Source organism: Triturus cristatus, chromosome 6 (genome assembly GCF_964204655.1).
Source record: "Triturus cristatus chromosome 6, aTriCri1.1, whole genome shotgun sequence".
NCBI classification, from domain to species: domain Eukaryota; kingdom Metazoa; phylum Chordata; class Amphibia; order Caudata; family Salamandridae; genus Triturus; species Triturus cristatus.
Window position 1 is genome coordinate 736,932,323 of NC_140589.1, and position 24,018 is coordinate 736,956,340.

At 41.7% G+C, this 24,018-nt stretch overlaps 1 protein-coding gene across 1 annotated transcript in view; it reads right to left on the reverse strand.

The window, feature by feature from the left end:
* Positions 1-16,128, reverse strand: part of HSF2 (heat shock transcription factor 2) — a 199,492-nt gene extending 183,364 nt beyond the window's left edge. The window contains exon 1 of the mRNA XM_085611268.1: positions 15,676-16,128. Coding sequence (XP_085467394.1) covers positions 15,676-15,978 — 303 coding nt within the window. The 5' untranslated portion in view covers positions 15,979-16,128. The remainder of the gene's footprint in view (positions 1-15,675) is intronic.
* Positions 16,129-24,018: the final 7,890 nt, after the last annotated feature.

A 24,018-nucleotide genomic window follows, 5' to 3' on the forward strand; every position in this document is an offset into this window, starting at 1 on the left:
ATCAGGATGGTAGGAGAAGATAGATGGTAGAAAGACAGCCCCACCAGGAGCAGGCTCCCAACAGCTCAGCCTGAGTTGACTAACTGACACTCTAACACAGAGAGGCACTCGGGCATTCTATGATGTCATGGAACATTCTAGCAGAGCAGTACAGTGGAGCGGAGAATAGTAGACAAGTAATTTACTACAGAACACATGCACTAGCCTTCTCTTGATGGAGGGTAGAAAAGCTTTCAATGCTAGCCGGATCACTCGGAACTCCAGCAGGTTGACGTGGAGTCCAGATTCTGCTGGATTCCCACCTCTCCCAGATGGCCGCCCTATCCCAAGAGTGACACATCTGGCAATACTATCAGATCTGGTTGGGGAAAGGAGAGGAGTTTGCTGCTGACCCGATCGAAGGTCACTCTTGGGCACTAGAAAGTAGTGGGAACAGAAACCACAACCTACTTCTGATGTCGGCACCTTCGCTATGGCTCCCTTGGCCAAGAGAGACAACACTTCCTGACTGACTTAGGAGAGATGGTCCTCAGTCAGTCTGTCGCAGGTGGGTTGAATGGGTGGAGGGGTGGTCACAATGGGAGGGAATAGCCTTTCGGAAAATTTGGAGAACCCAGCGGTCAGATGTTATCCACCTCAAATGGTATCAATCAAGTGGTATCAGTGATGCCGTATCCTGCCTACCACTGTTGCCCATGATGGTCAGAGGGCAAACCAAAGAGGCTTGGAGGCAGCAGCTGCTGAGAGAGTGGTGGATTGGCCTGACCCTTGGCTCTCTGGCCCACAGGGTATGTGGGTAACAAGTCCTCTGCCCACAGGGGCTGGCAAGTTTGCATGCCGTGGTGGCTAAGCGGGTAGTGGCGCTGCTGGAATCTCCTTCCGTGGCCTTGGAGGGAACTAAAAGGTAGACTGGGGTTGGCAAGGGGCCATGGAGAGGCCCAAGAACCTGATGGCAGCTTTCCTGTACTTATAGCGCTCTAGCGCAGAGTCCACCTTGTCTCTGAAGAGAAGGGAGCCATCAAAGGCTGCGTCCATAAACAATGCTTGGACATCCCCTGGAAAAAACAGTCGTCCTCTGACAGGCGTGGTGCTGTAAGGCCACTTATGAACAAACCGCTCTGCCTAGAAAGTCAGTCTGTCCAGTCCAGATCTGATTGTGAACTTAGCTGCGTCTCTTTCAGCCATAGCGAGGGAGAGTATGGCCCGGGCTTCCTCCATAGGCAGCACATGTGCAACCAAATTCCAGAGTGAGTGGGAGAAACGGCCCAAAAGGCATGCAATGTTCACAGACCGCAGTGCCAAGCTGGTGGGGAAAAGAATTATTGCCCAAGGTGTCCAGCCTCTTGGATTCCTTATCCAGTGGGGTGGTAGGGACTGTGCCAGGGTTTACTTGGGAGGTGGAGGCTTGGACCACCATGCTCTGGGATAGGGTGATGGTGAGGAAATTGGTGTCACCTGGGGCAGGGAGATGGCAGTGAGCAATTGTCATGTTCACAGAAGCCACTGTGACGCGTAAGCTGCTTATTTGCCTTTGCGCCAGCGTCCATAATACATCAGTGGCAAATAGTTTCCTTCATTTGCATGGGGTGCGATGAAAATGAGGGGATGCCCCATTAGAATAGCACCTGCACTAAATGTACGCCGGCATTATTTGGGTTACAGAAGGCACTGCACAATTGTCTGTGGCCCCTTTGGTAACAGCACAGTGCGATGCATGCCTGAAATGCGGCCCCTAGTGACCCCTCCCCCCAGGTCTGGGTGGGATGCAAGCTAATGGGTGTGCAGTGAAAGTGCACAATTTTCTCTGAAACCTAGAATCAGAGTTAATGCAGCTGGCTAATAGGCAGACCACAGTGTATATCACAAGCAAGACAGGCAAACCTCATGAGATACTCATAGGGGTTGGCTTACGTCACAATACGCTTAAGGGAAAGCATTGGCAGACTACAACCTGCATGCACTGAAGACACCTCGGCTCTAATTTAACATCTCAGGATGGCAGCTCCCCAACGGCTTGGATTACTGGTAATTTGCAGTCTTAGATGACGCCTTGTCACCTAAAATGTAATCTATAAAAAAAAAAAAAGTTTTTACCACACACTGCCTTTAACAAGTAAAGAAATAGCTGGGCTCTACCAAAATACTAAACTCTTCCCGAACTAATAATGAAAGGACCAAATCACGTGGCTTGATTCTTGACAAAAGACTCAATCTTCACAATCATATCAACATAATGGCAATAAATGCAAATGTATGTATCATGGGAATCAAACCTTTTCTACTGGAACAAGACCTCAAGGAAGCAATTTAAGTTTTGGTTCTATCCACACCCAATTTTGGGACACAGCACTATTTGGTATTCATAAAATTATTGTGGGTTCTCTCAAAGCCTCTCTCAATGCAGCACCCTACCTGATTTCCAGGGCTGGCCATTATGACTATAGTATCCCAGACCTGCAATTTGTTACGTTGGCTTCTTACTGAAAGTAGCTTGGCATACAAAATTTTCATTTCATTTCATTTCACCCTTCCTCATTCTAGACGGCAGCCTCATTTTCTGAGAATATAGACATTATTCTATATATTCCACCTCTTCATGCACAGTCCCAGGAACTTGGAAACTACAACACTGAGTGAATTACAACTCTTGCTCACGTTGCAAAAACAAATATATACACACACATACACTATATTTATACCCACATAAAGATTAATCTCCGCACTCCAGGGAAATACAGTTGTAAAGTTTGCTGGCTTGATAACAACTTCACCAACATGTTTCGAACTTCACGTTCTTTATCACAGTAGTTAGCCCTTTCTTCATGTTCACTATATACAAATTTTCTCATGTTGCATTTTGGGCGTTGTAGTTGAAATCCAAACATAAATAAAATGTGATCTTTTTTTGGAAGAAATAATAGATTTAAGCAAACATTAAGCATTAATATAGTTCATTGATTTGCAAATTATCTGTGCATTTGATTGCAATCAGTTTCTTAATATGGATGATACAAAATAATTTCGTAAACCATTGTATTTTTATTATAAACAGTCTCATGTCCATGACTTTCTTCCATGTATTATCTGAAAATGATCAACCAGATATCCATTATAGTAGATTATTCAATGGCCTTATCTCCAATTAAACAGCTTGAAACTATACATAAGTATTTATCTGCACAGTGTCTGATCAAAATTTGTAATTCTAATCAAGTTGTTATAAAAATAAATGTTTTGTAAGTGTTCAAAATAATTCCTCATCGTTGTCCAATCCCATCTGTTTTTTGGTTTTGATGATGTAACATGATTCCAGCTGTCTGTGTTTTTTTTAATTCTGTCTCCACCTTTTTCGTGTTGCGTCAGTTCTAAGGGGTCTAAGACTTTTCACCATGCCAAACCATTCAGATGTGAGGCCAAAGAGGTTAGAAGAATGGGGGAGACATAATATGAATGGCTTGAAAAATATGATTATAATACTAGTTTGGAAAACCTTTTTATTGGATATTGTTTTTATAAGTTATCATACATGTTACACAATTAGAACAACAAAACAAATAAGAACAACAAAACAAATAAAAGAAGAAACAAATTAATCAGATGTAGAACTAGGCGAGGGAGAAGGTATTACATAATCAATCCCAATAAAAAAAGATGACCCCCAAAAGCACCTGGCCAAGGGCGTAGCAGAGGTCAATCAAAATAAAAAAAAAAATAAGAAAGGGTTGTGGGAAGAAAACAATATCCTCTTCACAATGGAAAATAATGATTCTCACAAATCTAACGTAAGAAATTTGATAGTTAATCTATCTTCATATACACTTACTAAAGAAGAACAATTTGTGCAAAATAAAGGATTGCCATTCTGTCCAGAGACACATTTTAACTGTGTGGAGACTCACACTGACACATACAAGTTTATAAGAAAGCTCAAATTAAAGAAATGCATTACTACGAAACAAAAGGAGTGGCACATATCAGAGAGATGCACAACAGAGTGAAGATGGGTTGATATTATCATTGATCAAATTTCGGATGCAAAAAATCTGTTCAACCTAATTTACGAGATAGAAGATGATGATATGACAGGAAATGATTTAATAAAAGAACTTGGAATTGAAACTAATAGAGGTCAACAGAGCAGTTTAAGCAAAAGTTCAACTTCTGTCCCGAATTATCCCCAGGCAACAAGATAGATAAGTTACATGACTCAGTCACTGCTGTGTCATCCAGGAAAGAAAGAAAATGTAACTCCTAACGAGAGATTGGCCTTGAAAAATATTATGGAAAATGAAAATATCATCATTAAACCAGTTGACAAGAGGGGCAATGCAGTGGTAATCAATAAAGAGGACCATGTTAAAAAAGCCATGCGCCAAATAAACGATGAAATGAGTTACATCAAATTAGATTGTAATTAAGTCTCCCCGTTTTCCGTTTTTACTTATTTTTACGGATAAATACAGACAGAAAACAATGCGTTTCCTGTCTGCATTTATTTTTTGAAGTGGATAAATACAGAAAATTGTGCTTCTTTTGAGTGACTCTCCGTGCTGTCTTTCATAAATGATAGGCCAGCAGCTGAGCAGATGGACAGCATGGGAAAGTAAAAAACATGCTGTTATTAAAAGAAATTTCATCCTACGTCAACCCACATTTATGGTATAATGCTAGTATTTACCAGTGGATGTATTGTTATGTAATATTTGGCAGCTTAAATAGCTAAAACACAACAGACATCAAAGTACGAGTGCGCATCTATGAGTTAAATAGATATGGAAATGTACAGTTTTACAACTTCATTTATAAGCAAAACTCAAAATAAATATGGATAAATACAGACGGAAATGAGCACAAAAACAAATATGGATAAATACAGACGGAAATGGCCAGAAAATAAATACCATAAAACCGGGAGCCCTAATTATAATCCAATGAGTAAAATAACAGAATTACAAACATATTTGAAGCAATGGCTTAGACAAAATCTAATAAATGATGATTAATATAAGTACCTCATGGTTGCACACCCAATGATCCCAAAAATACATAAAACATTGGATTGTCCTCCTGGAAGACCTATAGTTTAAGCATGACATTTTCTATATGAGAATATATCAATATATGTGGATGAAACCTTGCCACCAATAGTAAACATTTTAGCTCTTAGGTAAGAGACACAGAAGACTTCTTGAGAATACTTCCTGATACAACATGGAACAGAGATTACAGTCTAGTGACCAGTGATGTACTGTCATGGTACACCTCTATACAACACACAGTGGGATTACAGGTGTGTAACTATTTCTTGAAACAAAAGAATGTGAGTGAATTTCAGTACTCTCAAATCCTATCGCAAATTATAGAAATATGTTTACACAACAAGATCTTTATGTTTAACCAAACTCTATTTCAACAAAAGTGTGAAACTGCCATGGGCATTTCCTTTCAAAGAGGTATGTGAATATCATAATGGGTTGGTGGGAGAAAGAAATTGCATGCAGCCAACAAAATTGACAATATCTGTAAAAGATCCTCTTGTTGTCAAGGTACACTGACGACCTATTCATTATATGGCATGGCACACAACAAGAATTTATGGACTACTAAATCATCTTCAAACAACAATTAAGATTTGAGATTCACCTGTACCACCAGTTGAGAAAAAATTAATTTTCTGGATGACACTGTATATACACGAGAAAATATGATTAAAAACTATTGTATACAGAAAACCTACCTCTACCAACAATATCTCACATGGAGAAAATTTTCATCCAAAACTACTAATAAAATGTATAAAATACACTGAATTATTGAGAATGAAAAGAATCTGTTCCAACGAGATTAACTCGGCCAAGGAAAGTGATACAGTTCCCAATTGTTTTATCAGTAGAGGTTACGAAAGGAATTATGTCAAAAGGGATTAGAAACGATGACGAACAAAATGGATGGAAACATCAATAGCAAAACGGCAGTCTAACCCCACAGAATCTGATGAAAATCCCACTAGATTGAAAGTAGGTTAAAGCAAAGAAAGTTCTGGCATTATTAAAATTTTCTAGAAACACTGGCATTCAATCAAAAATGATCCTAATATAGGACACACAGTTGATGATAAACCAAAAGTAACCTAAAAGAGTGCTCCTCCACTAAAAGACATTTTGGGAGTAAAATCACTTTTAAAACACACCAAAGAGAAATTGGTTGGATCACTCTCAGAAAGGATCTGTTAAATGCCACAGCAGCAAAGCCTGCAAGATTTGTAAAAACAAACATAAATGTAACCAGTAACATTCAACAGATACCTTTAAAACACTGGATAACCTGCCAATCAAAATATGCAGTCTACATAATTTAATGCAAATGTGGGCTGCAATACATTCGTAGTACTGCTTGCGCACTTAAAATGCACATTTTGGAAGATATTAGAAGACTTTGGCAAATTATGGAACTGAAATGGTGACTGAACACGGAAGAGGTGGAGACAGAATAAAAAAAAATAGACAGCTGGAATCACGTTACATCACACTAAAATTCAAACAACCTCTTGGACTGAACAACAATGGGGATTTTTGGTACACTTATATGAAACAATTATGATAACAACGTGATGATAATTCAACATTTTGATCAGGCACTGTCCAGATAAATAACTATGTATTGTTTCAAGACAGTTTAAATGGAGACAAGGTCACGGAGTCCCGAAATGTCCACTACAATGGATATCCGGTTCATCATTACCAGATAATGCATGGACAAAGACATGGCCATGAGACTCTATAATGAATATATAATGATTTACGAAACAATATTTTAAATCATCTAAATTAAGAAATTGATTGCAATCAATGTACAGATAATTTGCTAATTAATGAATTATGTTAATGCTTAAAGTTTGCTTAAGTCACTTATGATTTCTTCACCAACATTTATTTATGTTTTGAATTCAACTACAACACCCAAAATGCCATATTACAGACAACATGGGAAATGTACATATAATGAACATGAAGAAAGGGCTCACTACCTTGATAAAGACTGTAAAGGTCGAAACTTGTTGCTGAAGGTATTAAGAAGTCAATAAACTTTACTTCCCTGGAATGCTGCGATTAATCTTGGTTATGTGTATTTACTGGGAAGGAATGGTCTGCCTTTCTCGCCCGCATCAGCTGGCAGTGTGCACCACCCACAACTATATATATATATATATACACACTTTGACAAAGACTGTGAGGTTGAAACACGTCAGTCAATAAATCTTTCTCTTGTTTACAATCTAGAGTGAGGCTCTTACCTTTTTGTTGTGAAGCAAAAGGGAGATTATATATATATATATAGCCACATGGATTTAATTTCAGTTTCCCCACATACCACCCGCCCAGGTATGGAGCATTCTGGGTGTTGTAGTACTTACAGTGCTGCCACATGGTGGATGATCACATGTTTGGGGAGGTGCGAGCTGCTAATTGGGGGCGGAATGCAGGATGACTTAAAAGTGGAGGCGTGGTTGTGTTTCAGTTTGGCAGCGGCATCTGAGGAAGGCAATTAAGCCGAAATGCATTATGCCAGTTGTGTTTTCCAATAAAGACCTTTTCCTGATTTCCTCGCGTGGCCCCTTCCTTCTGCTTGCTGGAGGTTGTTTTGGATATATATATATATATATATATATATATATATATATTTTTTTTTCTTTTTTTTCTTTTCAAAAGTCTCTGCCAACAACATGTTGTTTTGAACTTGCCATTAAATATTTCATTCTTTGCAGTACGTGAAGGTGTCTGAGTGGTTCCTGTTGGAAGAAACTTCTGAAAAGAATACATGGGACTTCCGGCGTCCCGACGCCGACTGCCCGTGACAGCCTGAATGTTTCTGACTGGAACTAGTGCAGCAATATATATATACACATACGCATAGATTACACACACACACCCACACATATGCATACAGACGTACATAAATACGCATACACACACAAGTTGCAATTCCCATTTCCTCAAGCAGCTCCGGACTTCCTACAGCTCGAGTCTAGTCCTGGATCCCTCCTATACTAAAACTAAATCCTGATGACTTCGATCAGGGTAATGTTCTATTCATGTAACCTATGTGCAAAGATGCAATGATCTAGGCTTCAGCAAACTACTACGTTAGCACATTAAAACACACTGTAGTGCGATTTTTTTGCTTTCCATTGAGGTTATAAATTTTGACCTTTTTTACTCATCTATTTGTTGTTCTAGGTATTGTGTTTATTTTATTTACTTACGTGTTGTTCTATGTAAAGCACTCAGATGCTAATGGGCTTTGAGCAAGCTATATAAAAATGTCAAATAAAAAAATAGATACGTTCAAGAACTGGTACATGGAACCATAAAAGGGGTCCTGACAGCAGCAAATATGAATTCGAATTTGCTTTACGAGGATCCTATTATTTCCTCACTCTGCGCAAGAAATTATTAAAAAGAAGATTAAAAGTAGTGAAAGAGAAAAGGTTGGCTCAGAGAATACTTACAAGTTTGTACCACCCTCCAAAACAATATTGAAGAGCTCTTTAACAAACAAAAAAATGGAAAGGAGGGAGAAGGAGAAGAGGTAACTGAAACAAGAAGGGATCTTCTTTTACTTTACTATGGTAATTGCAAAGAGGTTATCAGAAGTGTTAGCTATTTGAGGAAGAACTATGGCTAGCAACTTGTGGGAAAATACAATATGGGAATAACTTTTGTCTAAATAGCAGCAGAAAACATAATCAGGGATATTCACAAATATTAACTTACACTTGTGAGTAAATTACAAGTGTAAGTTACTCTTTGACTTTTAGATAACGTTACTACTTTTGGATATTCATCATTTATGAGTGTAAAGTTACTCAAAAGTGTAGACTAGCATGTCTCCACACCTTGAAACAGAGGGTGGAGCCAAATTTATGGTGTAAATTACTACTACAAAAAGGAGATGGAGCAAGTCCACACCACACATGGCCAACCACTGAAACAATAAATATGACAGTTTCAATTAATTACATATTTATGTTTTTTTTTAAATCTAAATAAATTAGATGAACTTAACATTATTTCATAAGGGTATTATTTTAAGCCCTTGCCTCCATTATTTTCTATGGGAAGGTATTGCAGTATCAGTGGCTGGCAATGTATGGTGCTGGACTTAATTCAACTCTGAGCTTGGGTATATTTACTACTGCTTTGATCATTTGTGTCTGTATTAACTATAGAAGTGCAGTTTGTGAATTGGAATGGCTTATTCTTTTGCTGCCGAGGGTATGTCCCTCCCTAAACCCTTCCTTAAACCCCTCCTAAATAGTATTACGTGTGTCCCTTTTTCCTACAGCTTTCCATGGTCTCTCCCAGTAAACGTGCACATGAGAGGATCTCCCAACAGAAAAGGCAGGAGAGGTACATATATACAGTTGTAGGGTTGTGAAATGCATTTTGTAGTAAGTGATACTACTTTAAGCACTACAAAAAGCAGTTTCTGATACAAGGCCAATAGATTTTCTTGTCTCTCTCATGTTTTACTTAGTCACACACCATTTTCCATAAAGTGATCACTCAGGTGACTCTCATTATAGGAGTAATAGATGACGATGGAATAGTTTTTGAATGCGAGTTAAGGGCTACTCCTTGTGGAACAAACCCACGGTATTTTGTAAATGTTTTGGCAGAAGACAGACAATATATATATAATTGTTATTTTGAAACAACGGTACGTCCTAACACTGCAACGTTCAATAGAAGGCACAATTTAGCCCAGATGGGAACACTGATCACAATACCAAACAAATATAATGGCTCCATAGATTCCGCAGATAAAAAAGGCCTTGTTGAGACTGGTATAATGTGTGTACTAATGTGAGATGCAAATCAACAGCGCCCAAGCGCCAGTGACATGGTAAAACTCCTGAATGTATTACTTCATTTGTGAAACATACACCAATACACCTTCTTTCAAGCCCAGAACACTGGTATATGACAGATATAATATCCGGGATGCAGAATCAATACAGTCCTTTAGATTTTTTTGTAACTTTAGATGGGGTTTACAGTTTGCCCCCGTAATAAAAATACATTGTTTTGTAAAGTAGTTGTAAATAACAGGTGTTATAATTACTCAATATAGTGGTAGCCAACGTATCGACCTAGAGATGAGAAAGGGCTGAGTTGGCCCCACCAGTTTGAAATCTGTGACCTGGACATTAAGCCACATGTCAGTAAGAAGCAGTTAACTCACTGAGCCAGCATGTCTGATATTGTAGGAAGTCTGCCCTTGCATGGATTGCATTCAAGTCATTACCACCGTTTAGCTTGTTAGCTGCCATCTCCTTGATAGAAATGACCTTCTTTCTGTGAACACAAAGGTCTGGCTACATCTAAAGATGTAACCTGTAGCAGCCGTCAATTACTAGATTATGCTAATATACTAATGAACTGGAAGCCCTCTTCTTGGGAGGCCAGTGTTTTATCTGACACCTGAGGAGCGAACTTTCAAAAATGGCTCCACGTTCCGTTAGCTAGGTGCATCAATTATCAATCAGAGTGGATAAGGTCGGGGAGCCACTACCAGGTTACTAATCAACCTCCTTTGGACTCAGCAAAGACATGCATAATTGATGCACTTAGTTCACGGAATGTGGAGCTACTCATTTCTTTTAGAGCCTCCGGGCCCATCCACTCTTATTCTACAGCCGAATTTCCGTGCTGTTGGCCAATGGTGCTCCCCCCCACCACTACCCTTTGGTCCTGATGAAGACCCCCAATAAGGCTGAAGTCACCTTCATGATTTTAGGTGGTCGAAACGTCGCCGGTTTTGTTATTATTCATCAAACATAGGCGACACATAGTTTGTATCTGCGCCTATATGGTGTTATGCTTTGCCTTGTACTCATTCGCCCTCACTTGGCTGGATAGGTTCAATAATTGTGGATGTATATAATGCACGTTGCCTCTCTTTTTCCCTCACCATCACACATTTTTCCCCGAGCACTCTCCTTCCTTTGAGCACCAATTTTATGAAAAATGAGGACATTAAATGCCATCTTTGTTTGATGTAATCCTGTGATATACTTATCAATCATGTGATGAAATAAAATCACATGTATATCAATCTCTCATTGTGATGTCAAAATGGTTTAATGTCTCAACATTATTGTATGTCTAAATCCTATTATTTTCTATGTACAATTGACTGCCACTGTGACCACTTTTTTCTGTACCAGATACAACTTAACAACACTTGCTCCAGGTGTCACTTTCATTATCTCCTCTCCATAACTATCTCCTACAGAATCAAACTAATGTGACCCTAATACTCACACTGCCTTGCCTCAGACGCTTGATTCCAAGGCTGTTTCCGGGAAAAGCCCTGTCCTTATTTTTCTGTGATCAACTTTTTAATAAATACATGTTGCTGACTGGTCCCAAAAGCAGAGCACTGGAGTGGTCTTCTATATTTCCCAAGGCAGTGTGTTACATATTGCAGCAGTAACAAAAGATTGTTCGCCTCGATTATCACCAGAGGAGGAATTACACGTGTAGAGATGGTCAGAATCTTTTGTGAGAAAATATGCTGTATTGATCCTTGAGATGGTGTATATTTTAACACCAGGACAACCAAAATCCCTAACAGAATGACTGTACAAACAAAGGAGTGAAAAAAGAATATTTATTAAGTTAACATGCATACAACTTGTCGTTTCACCACATGTGATTACCTGGGCATAACAACAGAAAATATTTAAAAAAATAGTGTGTCTGAAATTACTTTGCTACAAATTTGGACAGGCACAAAGAAAGGTGATATCTGAAAATACACAGTATGGATGAACTGAGCAAGGGATATGGGGCCTCTGGATTGGAGTAGCACATAAAAAAATTGTCATTCAGGTATCCTTAGTTCATACAGTTAAGCCCAGAGAGGGGCAGATATTAATTAGCATGTGGTACTTGCCGGTGACAGATTAGTACATGTTGTGGTGCTTCCTCAATAGAGTATTAGATCAAGGGGGTCTCACTTAGGTTGCATAACTTACTACCCTAATAAAAATGCCCAAGCCTGGCAGCACTGCTGTTAAATCTACAACTAGGGACACAAGATACCTGGAAAGTGGAGCACTCATCTCGACGAGCAAAAAAACAAGGAAAACCATGGTGGGGGAGGGCTATATGCCACAGTTCAACATTTGGCATGGGGGTCCCCTGAAACAACCATTATAATCGTTCCTTACAATAAACAAGATTGCCAGTTCCTCTGAGCCTGCCTCAAATTAAGGTGGGCCCTTGAGATTAAAGTGAGACAAAAATGATTTTGACTTCCCCATACTTAAGCGGTCCCTTTTCTGTAATGTGTCCAAAAAAAACACCATTAGGATTAACTATCTAGTGGAAAAGATTGATTTAAATATTTCCACCCATCTGTGTTTTTTTGCAGCCCAAGTGAGTTTAAATACTAAGACAAGACTAGGATCTTGACAAAGGTATTAGATGTGTGTCTTATCACAAAAAAACAGAAAACCATATATAATCAAACACACGAGGAGGTGCATGCTACATTTCCATTCCTTTCTTTATCCATTTAGAACATCCTGCTAACGCTCTGTCGATGGAAAAATATTCATCTATCATGTTACCACATATTTTCCACTCTCCAACATCGTCTCTGTAGTTACAAGGAGAGCAGAAACAATACCAGTAGAAAATGTCTCAGCTCAGTCTCTTCCTTCCAGAGGAGACTTGCAGTAATAACCAGCTGAAACAATTATTCCACCAATTCTATTCCTATCTGTCTGGATATGTTCCAAATGTTAAGGAAATAGCTAAAGTTAATAAGTATAAAATCAGTGAATTCTGCAATATTCTTCATACATTGTCACATTGCCAGGTTGGCGGACGATCGCATTTACCACTTGACTCCCAAAAATCAGCAAACAAATAGCCACATATTGCATAACATCGCCCAAGTAATCACTCAAGGGTCACTACTGGTTCGACTAACGTAGCAGTCGTAAGTTCTATCTCACTCCGTGAAGCTTGCAATAAACCAATCCACTCACCTAAAATGTATTTTTTTTTTTTACTAGAAAAATTCACTAACAGCCAGCATTCTTAGAACGCTCCACCTAATTTGAAAGATATTTATGAAAACGGAAAGGCTTGACTGAATAGGTCTCTCAAAAGGAGATGAGAGATACGTTGTTTCACAAATACACAATGTGGACCAGATGCACTGCCCCTTTATATGGCTTCACTACCCACACAAACGATCTCCCCTTTAACACATACTTGCCAGCCCTACTGATTTAGAAAGTAAGCTGCCGCTGTTTTGACTGCCCAACTGCTTGCTAATTTCAGCCACGGATCCTACTGATGTTCAGTAGGCCCTAACAGGGAAGGCAACCGCAGATTAAAAGCAGACATCACTCACTGCAAAGTCAAACTACACGTGTTTTCATGTTTGACTCAAAAGCAGGGGCAGTGATAAGAGAGGTCAGCTTTAGACTGAAAGTGTCACTCTTTCTTAATGTACGTTGATAAACATTAGATAGTTTGAAAAAAGGCCACATGACAGTGTCTGTAAAGTGCTTTAGATTTAATATTTGCAAAAGGCACTGTCTGTCAGAAACTGACTCAAGCGTTTGAGTAGCAGGCTATGCTGATTTTTCCCCTCATGAACCGAAACAAAGTAAAGAATGGAGCCACTATCATCTGTCCCACACCCCAAGGGCACTGGGCCTTTGGTCGGAATATTTTACAGGTGGAACTCAATATCCTTATGACCCCACTCCTTGGATCGGAGGTCAGAGTTAAAGTTTTTTTCCTATCGATTCTTTAGACTTTCTTTTTTAGCCACCCTTGTGTTTTAGTCTATGTTCTCAGACTACAATAATTCAAAGTCAATAGTATATTTTCTTTGTGCCATCAATAATCAGTCATCCGCAAATCGATTATCATGGAAAATAAGCAATACACCAATACTCCTTACACGTTTGTGTGTTGTGCTGCTAACTTGAAAAGCTTTCTATACCTCTACTAACCTACCTGCTAAGAAGCACCTGTACCATCCTATGAAAATTATACATGTGATGGTTACATTAATTTTAAATTTGAAACATATCTTAGGCATATGGACGTCAGGTTTAGGCTGTGGCATGTTTCCCGTCTTAGTCTTTTTATACCATATACTCGTCATAAAACTACAAATAAATATTACCATTGCGTCTGCTTGCCAACGCCAGAACTTCTAGCTTTACCAACGCTTGTTAACTGGTGTATGGCCAGAACAACTATTGTCAGAAACGCATTTTTTACCAGCCGCTGTCATCTGCGGGGTCGGGCAATCCAGTGCCGATTATCATAATGTAATTTACACTAATGTCAACACTGTGAAAAGGGTTGTGTGATATAATTTCCTCTGACATCAGCATTTAGCTATTAAATCTGAAAAGTCGCCCTTCATTTTTGTCACAATATGTACGCAAATATGGAGACCGCTACCCTATAGTGGTTCATATATTATGATGAATGTGGGGCACCACAAATGACATTCTTAATCTTGTACATCTCAGTGATACCACCCACCTGGTAATAGAAGAGAATGTAATCTAGACGAATACTTCATTTTGTCATATATGCTGCAGAACTCTGCCAAAGGGTTCGCCCTCCTAAAGCTTTAACGATATCGGTGATCAAAAAAAATGTGATGGATGGAAATGGCACGATCAATCATAACAGCTTGGACTCTACCTGTGTAGTTTTGTATACCGTAGACCTTTGCTTATCTATGCCATTTGATAAGTAGACCAATCATACATAAAAAAAATAATTATATTGCATATTAATAGATTCAACTGTTGCTCGCACCCCGTTGTTTAAAAATACCTATGGCAGAAATCTCATCCAGTGAGAATTAACCAGGAGTAGAGAAACACCAAACATTAAATCGTGTTTGGTTAGAGGCATTATATATTCTAGCTTGTTATACAACACCTCTCCAAGCACCAGAGTTTTAACTTTTAGGTAAAGCGCCTGTTTGAACACACCCTGATATTTTGCCCGAGACATCCAGGCACTCACACACGTGTTTTGGCCCAGTTTACCAAATGAACTCAAGTTACACCAAGCCGATGAGGCCCAGCAAGGCCAAAACGCATCTGTGGTTGCTTTTCCTGCTCGGAGGATACACAGTTAGCAGTTCGGGCAGCACAGCACCTTTTGGCCGATTCCGAAACGGATTTATATATGGCCGGTCCCCTTCAGAAATAGCACAAGATGATGAAATTTAAAGCTGTTCAAGTACGTATTCTTTGCATTAGATTGATTCTAGCGCTTCTACCGACTGTTATGTGCTAGAAATGGAGGCACCGCTGTGATTTTAATGCAGGGATATTTAGGAGTGTACACGAAGTACTAGGAAGAATGGTTAAAAGATTACAATCGCACAATCTCACCCCCCAAAATCCTTACTCCGACAAATTCACGTGAAACGACAACCTAAAATAGCCCAACACGAACTTCAATCAAATGTGGTGCAGTTATTCTTAGGACTTCCACAATCCGCATGATCTTCTGAGGCAGATATACAGAGCTTTCCCAATAGTTGCACAGTTTCCGATCTAAGTCCACTCATCTTCTGATGCTCCGGAAGGATGGCGCTCTAGTCGCCTACCTGGTTCCAAGTGATGAACTCGTTAGTGTCAGGATCGTCCACTAGCATCCATAGCTTGCACAGAAAGGCAGGCACATTGGGATGTTCCTGCTTCATGGCGCCCCCAGGCTCCACGCAGAACCACACCTCGGCAGACGGCTGCGGGGATTCCAGGGTGCGTGCCGGAACTCCTGCCCGCCGGGTAAAATCACAGATGGCCGCAACAAAACAGGAACGCAAAGCTAAATCCGTCAGACTAGGGCCCCGGAACAACGTACGAAAACTGAAATGGGCGGGTCCTGCGTGAAACACACCCCCCGCCATGCAATACTGAAACTACAAGACTGTTTCACTAAATACGAAGGTACGTCACATGGCTAGCCATGTTATAGCCAGTCAAAACAACATGGTTCATCCCATTTTTGACACGAGGGGCACGACCGTGTTGTAGTGGCGGGCGGCCATGTTTAGTTCAGGCAGTGCGCAACAGGCAGCAGGCTTAAGTGCCGGATGACCGCGTAAGCCGACGCTATGACGGTGGCCATTTTGAAGAGGGATGATTTTCTTTGAATGGATATACAGCATACGTTCCTCCTTAGAATGGTAACAAGATTTCTTTTGAAAATCAGCTACTTTTTTTAAATCTCGTTATTGCAGTGTTTTTATTTATTTATTTAAAATGTACAGCAATATGCACTTTGCACAGACAGCAATCTGGTATTTTTACATTTCCAGACTACATAGCTGCCAATTTTTTAGACTAGGTGTGACATTGTCATGGTTCAAGTGCTCTTATGAGTGACATCCAACTGCCAAATGTGTGACACTTTGAGTGACACTTTCTCGTGGGTAAAGCCAAGCCATAAAGTGCATGTACAAGGTACATACCAAAAGTTACACCCATGGATCTTTGAGAATCTCTAAATATATCTTGAAAGTACTGTGAAACACCTGAAATTAAAGGTTAACACTTGCTTTACAATGAATGTCTGTACACTTTACGGTAGCCTATATAATATTGCATGTAATAAAATTTTAAAACTATGTGCATATTCACAGTGCTTTAAGTCATAGGCTGCATACTCAAAACTATAATATTGAAGTCACTATTCCCCACTGCACCAATCAAGCCTCCGTTCTGTTTCTCTCAGATTACACACAAATCTCTGCAGCAAATGTATTAGGCAAATGAGTTATCATGATGTCTGTGTAAAGTAATGCATTTCCGCTCAATTTCTTTAATTTCTAAGATTTACCATCTTTCATTCAGGTGTGTGGTTATTTTGTATGAGATTACTCAAAGACAAAATGCTTATAGATTATTTTATCCTTGTTTAGGATTTTTTGGTGAGAACTTGCCTGCTAAAGCTCTAACATTCCTTATGACACCAGCAGTTTGTTAAACATCTTTTAGTGTGACATTTGATACTAAAAGTAAATAGGGATTTAAGGGTAAATTCATATTAAAATCCACCCAGCACAGGTTTCCCAAATGGAGACATCTTTAAAGTCTCAAAAGAATGCATGATTAGAATAGAATAAGAGTGCGCCACACATAACACAGCATTGTGTTTGATAGAGCAGATTGTGACCGAAATTAAATATTATGGTTAAACCTTTAAATCACCATCCCTTAGAGGGTCAGGCCCCGTTACAGCTCTGGTTTCTTCTCACCTTAGGTGACAGATCTTTGCCACCGTATTTTGATTCGAAGAGCTATTGCAGTAACACAAGCTAAATTTCAAGTACAATTCCAAGTTCAGTCAATGATGAGAGTTTCAATAAGTTTTAATGGCTTTATTCTCATTAAGGGATTAGAATGAGTCTTTTATTCTTTTTATTTAAATTAGTCAATAAATCTTTAGCAAGTTTAAAGAAATCTCACAAAAAGATTTGGTTAGAAGCAAATAATCAAACAAAGCATCAAGCATGTTATATACAGGAATAAAACCCTACTCTAAAGAACAGAACCAGCATTTCAAACATAGTGTAGTGGTAACGGAGTTCCATGTACACACATTGCTATGTTAGCATAAGCGCCTTAGATGTAAAACGCCATCTTGCCAATTCTGCTGCTTTTGCACGCAAGACCACAGGTAGCTGTTATTACATGAAGAACTGCTTGCTTGCTTTTTCTTCACATGAGAACGGTCTGTTTTTCACATCCCTAGACGTGCACCGCGAACTTAGTCTGAACACTGTGTGCAGAAGCCGTCAAGGTCAAATAACAATGTAGGCTTTTGAATTCATGTTGATCGGCCCACACTCTAGCCATAACACGCGCACAGCTGCAAATATCTGAAACTCGGGTGCCTTTAATATTGCATTTGCATGCATGATTCGGGCACTTTGGAGAATACTTTTTCCAGACACAGAGCAGAGCTGATCCTGTGATGTGATTCACCTAAGCTGATATTTACGGTATGGGGTTCCCCATTCAAACCTAGAGACCTTCTATTAGTTTCATAAAACTAGCTTACTAACGAAGGGAGGGTGGCTATATTCCACTATCATTTGTAATATGATTTCTCCCTTCATTTTATATGGTATTGTAACAATGCTGATGGTTTTGTTCTTAATCATTTTCCTGCTTGTATAAGCCAAAGTACTGCTCCTTAGGGCACGTAGTTAAAAATAAACGTTTTAAACTTTACCGTGTCTCAGATTACTCTTGTTGTGGACTGATATGAGAATAATAACGAAAAGGTGTTTCTGATTCCCACCATTCCTGAGAGTACTCTAAGTCCCTTGTTCTGGGTTGTCTAATCATTGGTAGCTTCGAGATGATACGGAGAACGAATGAGACACTGATGCTAGTTGGATAAGGGTTCTGGGTACTGAGGTGAGTTTTTGGTATACCACAAGTCACTGAGGTCCTGGTTTCCTGCGCATAGTTCGGTGCATGAGCAGAATCCCTGCAACATGGCGCACCTAACGTTTTGGTCTTATGATTGAGACGCCTTAGTTGTGCTTGTATTGGTCCACAATACCCTCACTCTTGTTTACGGTTGACGGGTGTGACGGTTTTAACCTACCTAACTAGTTAAAGTATAGGTTCTCTAAGGCTTGACAATTAAAAAGGTTTCATTTTCTTATACCCTTTTGTGCTACGGTTCAAATACATTGTTTATCTTCTCTGTGTCCTTATGGCTGAGGTCGCTATTGCAGCGCACAGTCGCTCACCTCTCCGGCGTCATTTGACGCAGTTTGGGGTGCCTGACAGTGGGATGTCTGTTATCTTTGTAGTGAGTGCCGATGCTTCATATCTGTTAGACCTGGCACCTTGGCGTGAGTTTCCCTTCCACTTTTTGCTGATGTGCCTGTGAGAAAGTGGCTCTGTATATACTGTTCCTTAATAGGTACAGGGTGTACAGAGTCCACAGACCCCAAGGGTTTAACAGAGGTTAAAGTTAGATATAACCTTACTCTCCAAAGTGGTAGCCTGGTCGAGCAGTAAGGCAGTATCAGAGGACGTGTAAAGCACTTGTTGTACACACTCAGTCAGCAAATAGTTCCACACACTCAATGACTGAACTCTAGGCCAAAGGTTTGTATATAAAAAAAAATATATGCTTGTTTTATTTTAGAACCAACACTTGGAATTAAAATATACTTTCTCGACAGGAGATGTTTCATAAAAATACTTTTGCATATGCAATTGACTTTTTAGTAAACAGTTACAAATAGTTGCAGTAGGCAACTCTATTTCTAAACACAATACATTGAGCTCAATGATAAATTCAGATTATATGCAACAGATTACTTTGTAGATTACTTTTGTAATTCCAGGCTTGGATCCTAGATCCAGTCCTGGGTCAGTTCTCAGAATCAGCTGTTAAAAGTCGACTTTGGTACTGTAATGATTTTTAACTAATATTTAGCTATTTCAAAAGTGAGCACTTAGAAAATATTTCAGAGCAAACAATCAATGATTCCCTATGGAAGGAAAAGTAGGTTACAGGTACAGTAGGTTATCGTTACTTTTGTAATCCAGTACTGGGTGTCTGGACTCAGTACTGGGACATTTATCCAAAACAGGTAAGTAATTACGATTTCAGATGCTATACGATTTTTGAGGAATATTTAGAAATTGCAGAAATCAACACTTAGAAGAAATTTCACAGAAAAGCAGTCAATGGTTTCCTATGGAAAAAAAATGAGTTAAAGGTAAGTATAGTTGTGGATACTTTTCAGAGTCAGTGCTGGGCACCAAGATCCAGCACTGGGAGCTCACCTAAGAGCAGGTGAGTAAATTCGTTTTTGGTACTCGGCTGATTTTTGGTGAATATTTTGAGTTTTGAAAAGTTTACACTTAGAAGAATTTCCAAGAAAAAGCCAGTCAATGTTACCCTATGAGGAAAATGAAGTTAGCGGTTTAAGGGTAAGTACTCGACTGGCAGAGTTGAAGTTCTGGGCATAGACTCAGGGGTCCCCCAGTGTCAGGTAGGTACAGTTAGTTCACCCTCAGCGGTTTCAGGACGACCGGGTGCAGAGAGAGTTAGGCCCAATGTTATCCTATGAGGGATAGGGGGGCCTTGGTTGGTGGCTGCTGTCTGGCAAGCCACGCGGCTGTGGGAGCTGGGCTCCTGGTCACTTACTCAGGGCAAGTGGGGAAGTGGGTTAGAGTAGAGTTTTCACTGCCAGGGCCACTCGGGCGGCTGGCTGCAGGGTGCTTTTGAGCCGTCGGGCGCTCAATTGATTTCTATGGGAAATCTCCGGTTTGGAAAAAGACTGCAGGCTCGGGGACAAGGACTCTTCGGGTGCCACCACCACTTCGAGGGGTAAGTTGGATAGTTGAAGGATAGGTAGGTACCTCGGGATTGGGCACAGAGGGCCGTGGGGTGCCGGGTGCAGGGGTGCCTTTTGATGTCGGAAATCTTACCCTCTTGTTGATCGCGGTTGGGGTGGCACTCTGTTCTGAGGCTGCAAGCTTCTTCAGGATAGTCGAGGGGGGTCCTTGGGTGCCGGACTCGGTGTCACAGTCGCCGTGGGGTCGTCCTCGTGGGTTTAGTTCTCTCCGGCACCGGCCAGGCTTGGCGGGTGCAGAGTGGGCCGGGATCGCGGTTCCGGGCTGCTGCCAGGGGTGAAAGGTAGGTTCTGAGTAGAGCCTCTACTCATGGGAGTCCCAGGGGATTAGAGTTCAAAGGTAGCCAGGTCCTCCGGGGTTTCTGAGGTTGCTGGCCACAAGAGATGCCGTGCTTGGAGCAGGAGCAAGTCCGAGGTCGACAGGCCGGTAGGGCTGGGGCCAAAGCAGTTGGTGTCTCCCTCTCCTTTGCAGCTGCAGGGCAGGTCTTCTTTTCTTCTCGCTCTTCTTGTAGTTTTTGGAATCTGGAATCTGGGGAGGGAAGGTTCAGGGTGCCCCTAAACACTAGATTTAGGGGCGTTACAGGTAGGTGAAGGCCAGGGACCAATGGGTCCTCGTCCTGGGGTGGGTACACCCCCTATCGTGCCCCTCTCCTGTGGGAGGGGGCAGTAGCCTAATCCTGATAGGGTAGGGCCTCCCATCTTCAAGATGGCGAGAGCCCTGAGATGTGCTTCACCTCGGCTCCCCCACCTGAGGGGTGGGGTGGGCAGGCTGGCACATCCCCTGTCCTTGTATGGGGTTTCCGGCCAAGCTTCCTGCCAGAGTTGGGGGGTTGCAGTGGCCTGGGGAAACTCCTCGAGGCAGCAGGCCTTTGAAGCTTCCCTTTGCTCATCCTGGGGGAGGAGATCTATCACCTCACCCAGGATGTGCATTGTTGCAGGCCCGGGAGAGCAGGGGCTCTCCCACCCATGGGTCCAGCAACGTGTCTGCTGTGTGGCAGCCTGGGCAGCCTCAGAGCAGATGTGGATTGAAGGTTAGTTGTAGAAGGGCATCTCTAAGATGCCCTCTGGGGTGCTTGGTACATTAAATCTCACACTGGCATCAGTGTGGGTTTAATGTGCTGAGAAGTTTAATACCAACCTTCCCAGACTTTAGTGTTGCCATTATGGTGCTGTGGAGCTCGTGTTTGACACGCTCTCAGCACCATGTACTCTTAAATGGCAGCACTGCACTTACAGTGCCCGGGAATAGACCTGGATACTGTAGGGGCACAGGGCTCCTGCTCCTGTGCCCGCACCATGGGCATAAGGCACCCAGCCAGAGGGGTGACTGACATATGTCTTGGCAGTGTGGGTGGTGGGCATGGCACACAGGGATGTGTGCCATGTCGACTCTTCATTTTGTCCTGCACCCAGACACTCAGCCTGCAAAGGCAGTGTGTGTGTGTAAGGGTACAGGGCCCCTAAGGGTGGCACAATGAGTGCTGCAGCCCTTAGGGGTCTCCCCTGGTCACAAGGCCCTGGGTACCTAGGGTACCATTTACTAGGGGCTGACATGTGGCCAGGGTTTGCCAATTGGGAGTTTGTGTGTTTAAGGAAGGAACATAGGCCCTGGGCACCTGATTGGCAGGAGTCCAGGGTACACTCAATCAAAGTACATTCAGCATCTTAGCAAAAAGTGGGGGCATACCATGCAAGAAAGAGGGCACTTTCTCACACAACCCCCCCCCCCCAAACGAAAGGTGATGAGACTAACCTTGTCCTATGGAGTCTTCATTGTCTAAGTGGAAGAACCTGGAAAGTCCATCTGCATTGGCATGGGCAGTCCCTGGTCTATGTTCCACTTCAAAGTCCATTCCCTGTAGGGAGATGGACCACCTTAATAGCTTTGGATTTTCCACTTTCATCTGCATTAGCCATCTGAGAGGTCTGTGGTCAGTTTGAACCAGGAAGTGAGTACCAAACAGGTATGGCCTCAACTTCTTCAGGGACCAAACCACAGCAAAGGCCTCCCTCTCAATGGCACTCCAACGCTGCTCTCTGGGGAGTAGCCTCCTGCTTATAAAAGCAACAGGTTGGTCTTGGCCTTCATCATTGGTCTGGGATAGGACCGCTCCTATCCCTAGCTCAGAGGCATCAGTCTGCACTATGAACTGCTTGGCATAATCTGGAGCTTTTAGAATTGGTGCTGAGCACATTGCTTCTTTCAGGGTGTCAAAAGCCTTTTGGCAACTAACTGTCCAGTTCACTTTCTTGGGCATTTTCTTGGAGGTGAGTTCTGTGAGGGGTGTCACAATGGACCCATACCCCTTCACAAACCTCCTGTAGTACCCAGTCAAGCCAAGGAATGCCCTGACTTGGGTCTGGGTTGCTGGAGCTATCCAGTCCATGATGGCCTGGATCTTAGGTTGTAAGGGCTGTACCTGGCCTCTACCTACAAGGTGGCCCAAGTATACCACAGTGCCCTGCCCTATCTGGCATTTGGATGCCTTGATAGTGAGGCCTGCATTGTGCAGGGCCTCTAAAACCTTTCCAAGGTGGATCAGGTGATCCTGACAGGTGGAGCTAAAGACAGCAATATCATCAAGATAAGCTGCACTAAAGGACTCCAGCCCAGCCAGGACCTGGTTCACAGGCAATTGGCCGGCGCAATTAGCTCAGAGCATAGAAAATCCTTCACCAAACCTGTGAAACCTGTCTTACAGGTCTATGAAGCAAAAGCTCTGGGTTCTGTACTTTATGGCGCAGAGCTGTGGGGTTTTGAAAAGATGGCTGCTCTTCAACTTTCAGAGAATAAATTTTTTAGGGGCATCACAGGTGTTCCCAAAAGTACTCCACTGTTGCCCCTTAAGTATGATTTGGGCAGAAGAGCCATTTTAGATTTGGCGCGGCTCCGCCCAATATTGTACTGGCGTAGGTTATGGACAACACCTGCGCTTTCTCACTATGCAGGGGGTTTCTTAGATATTATAAGAACCGATGTCCATCTGTCAAGAATTCCTGTCATGCGAGGGGAGGAAAACGGTAACCAGCGAAAACGGACTACATCTCCCAGGATGCTTAGCGGTTGAGAGGTTATGTAAACAGGAGAGCTGTTACATAACTCAAGGAAAACACGCCCTTATGTAAACAGGAGAGCTGTTACATAACTCAAGGAAAACACGCCCTTATGTAAACAGGAGAGCTGTTACATAACTCAAGGAAAACACGCCCTTATGTAAACAGGAGAGCTGTTACATAACTCAAGGAAAACACGCCCTATAAAGGGAGGAACCGGGAGGTACAACGCTGTCGGATATTGTGTTTACACCGACGTACCTGCTTAGTGAAGAGCAGTGTTCCGGAGTGGTGCTCCAGTAAGGCAAGAACGGAGGTAGGTCGAGTCGTTACTCCCTGGGCCGTGTCTTGCCCCATCGTCACCTGTGAAGGACCCGGAAGCTCTACCGGATAACCATTGAGCTTCGCTTTTTGACTCGGCTGAGTCAAAGCGCAGTGGCGCTTTTGCTGGTTGGAGTCGTAACTCCCAGCCCGACCAGAGATACAGGGACTGCCAGCTGTAAC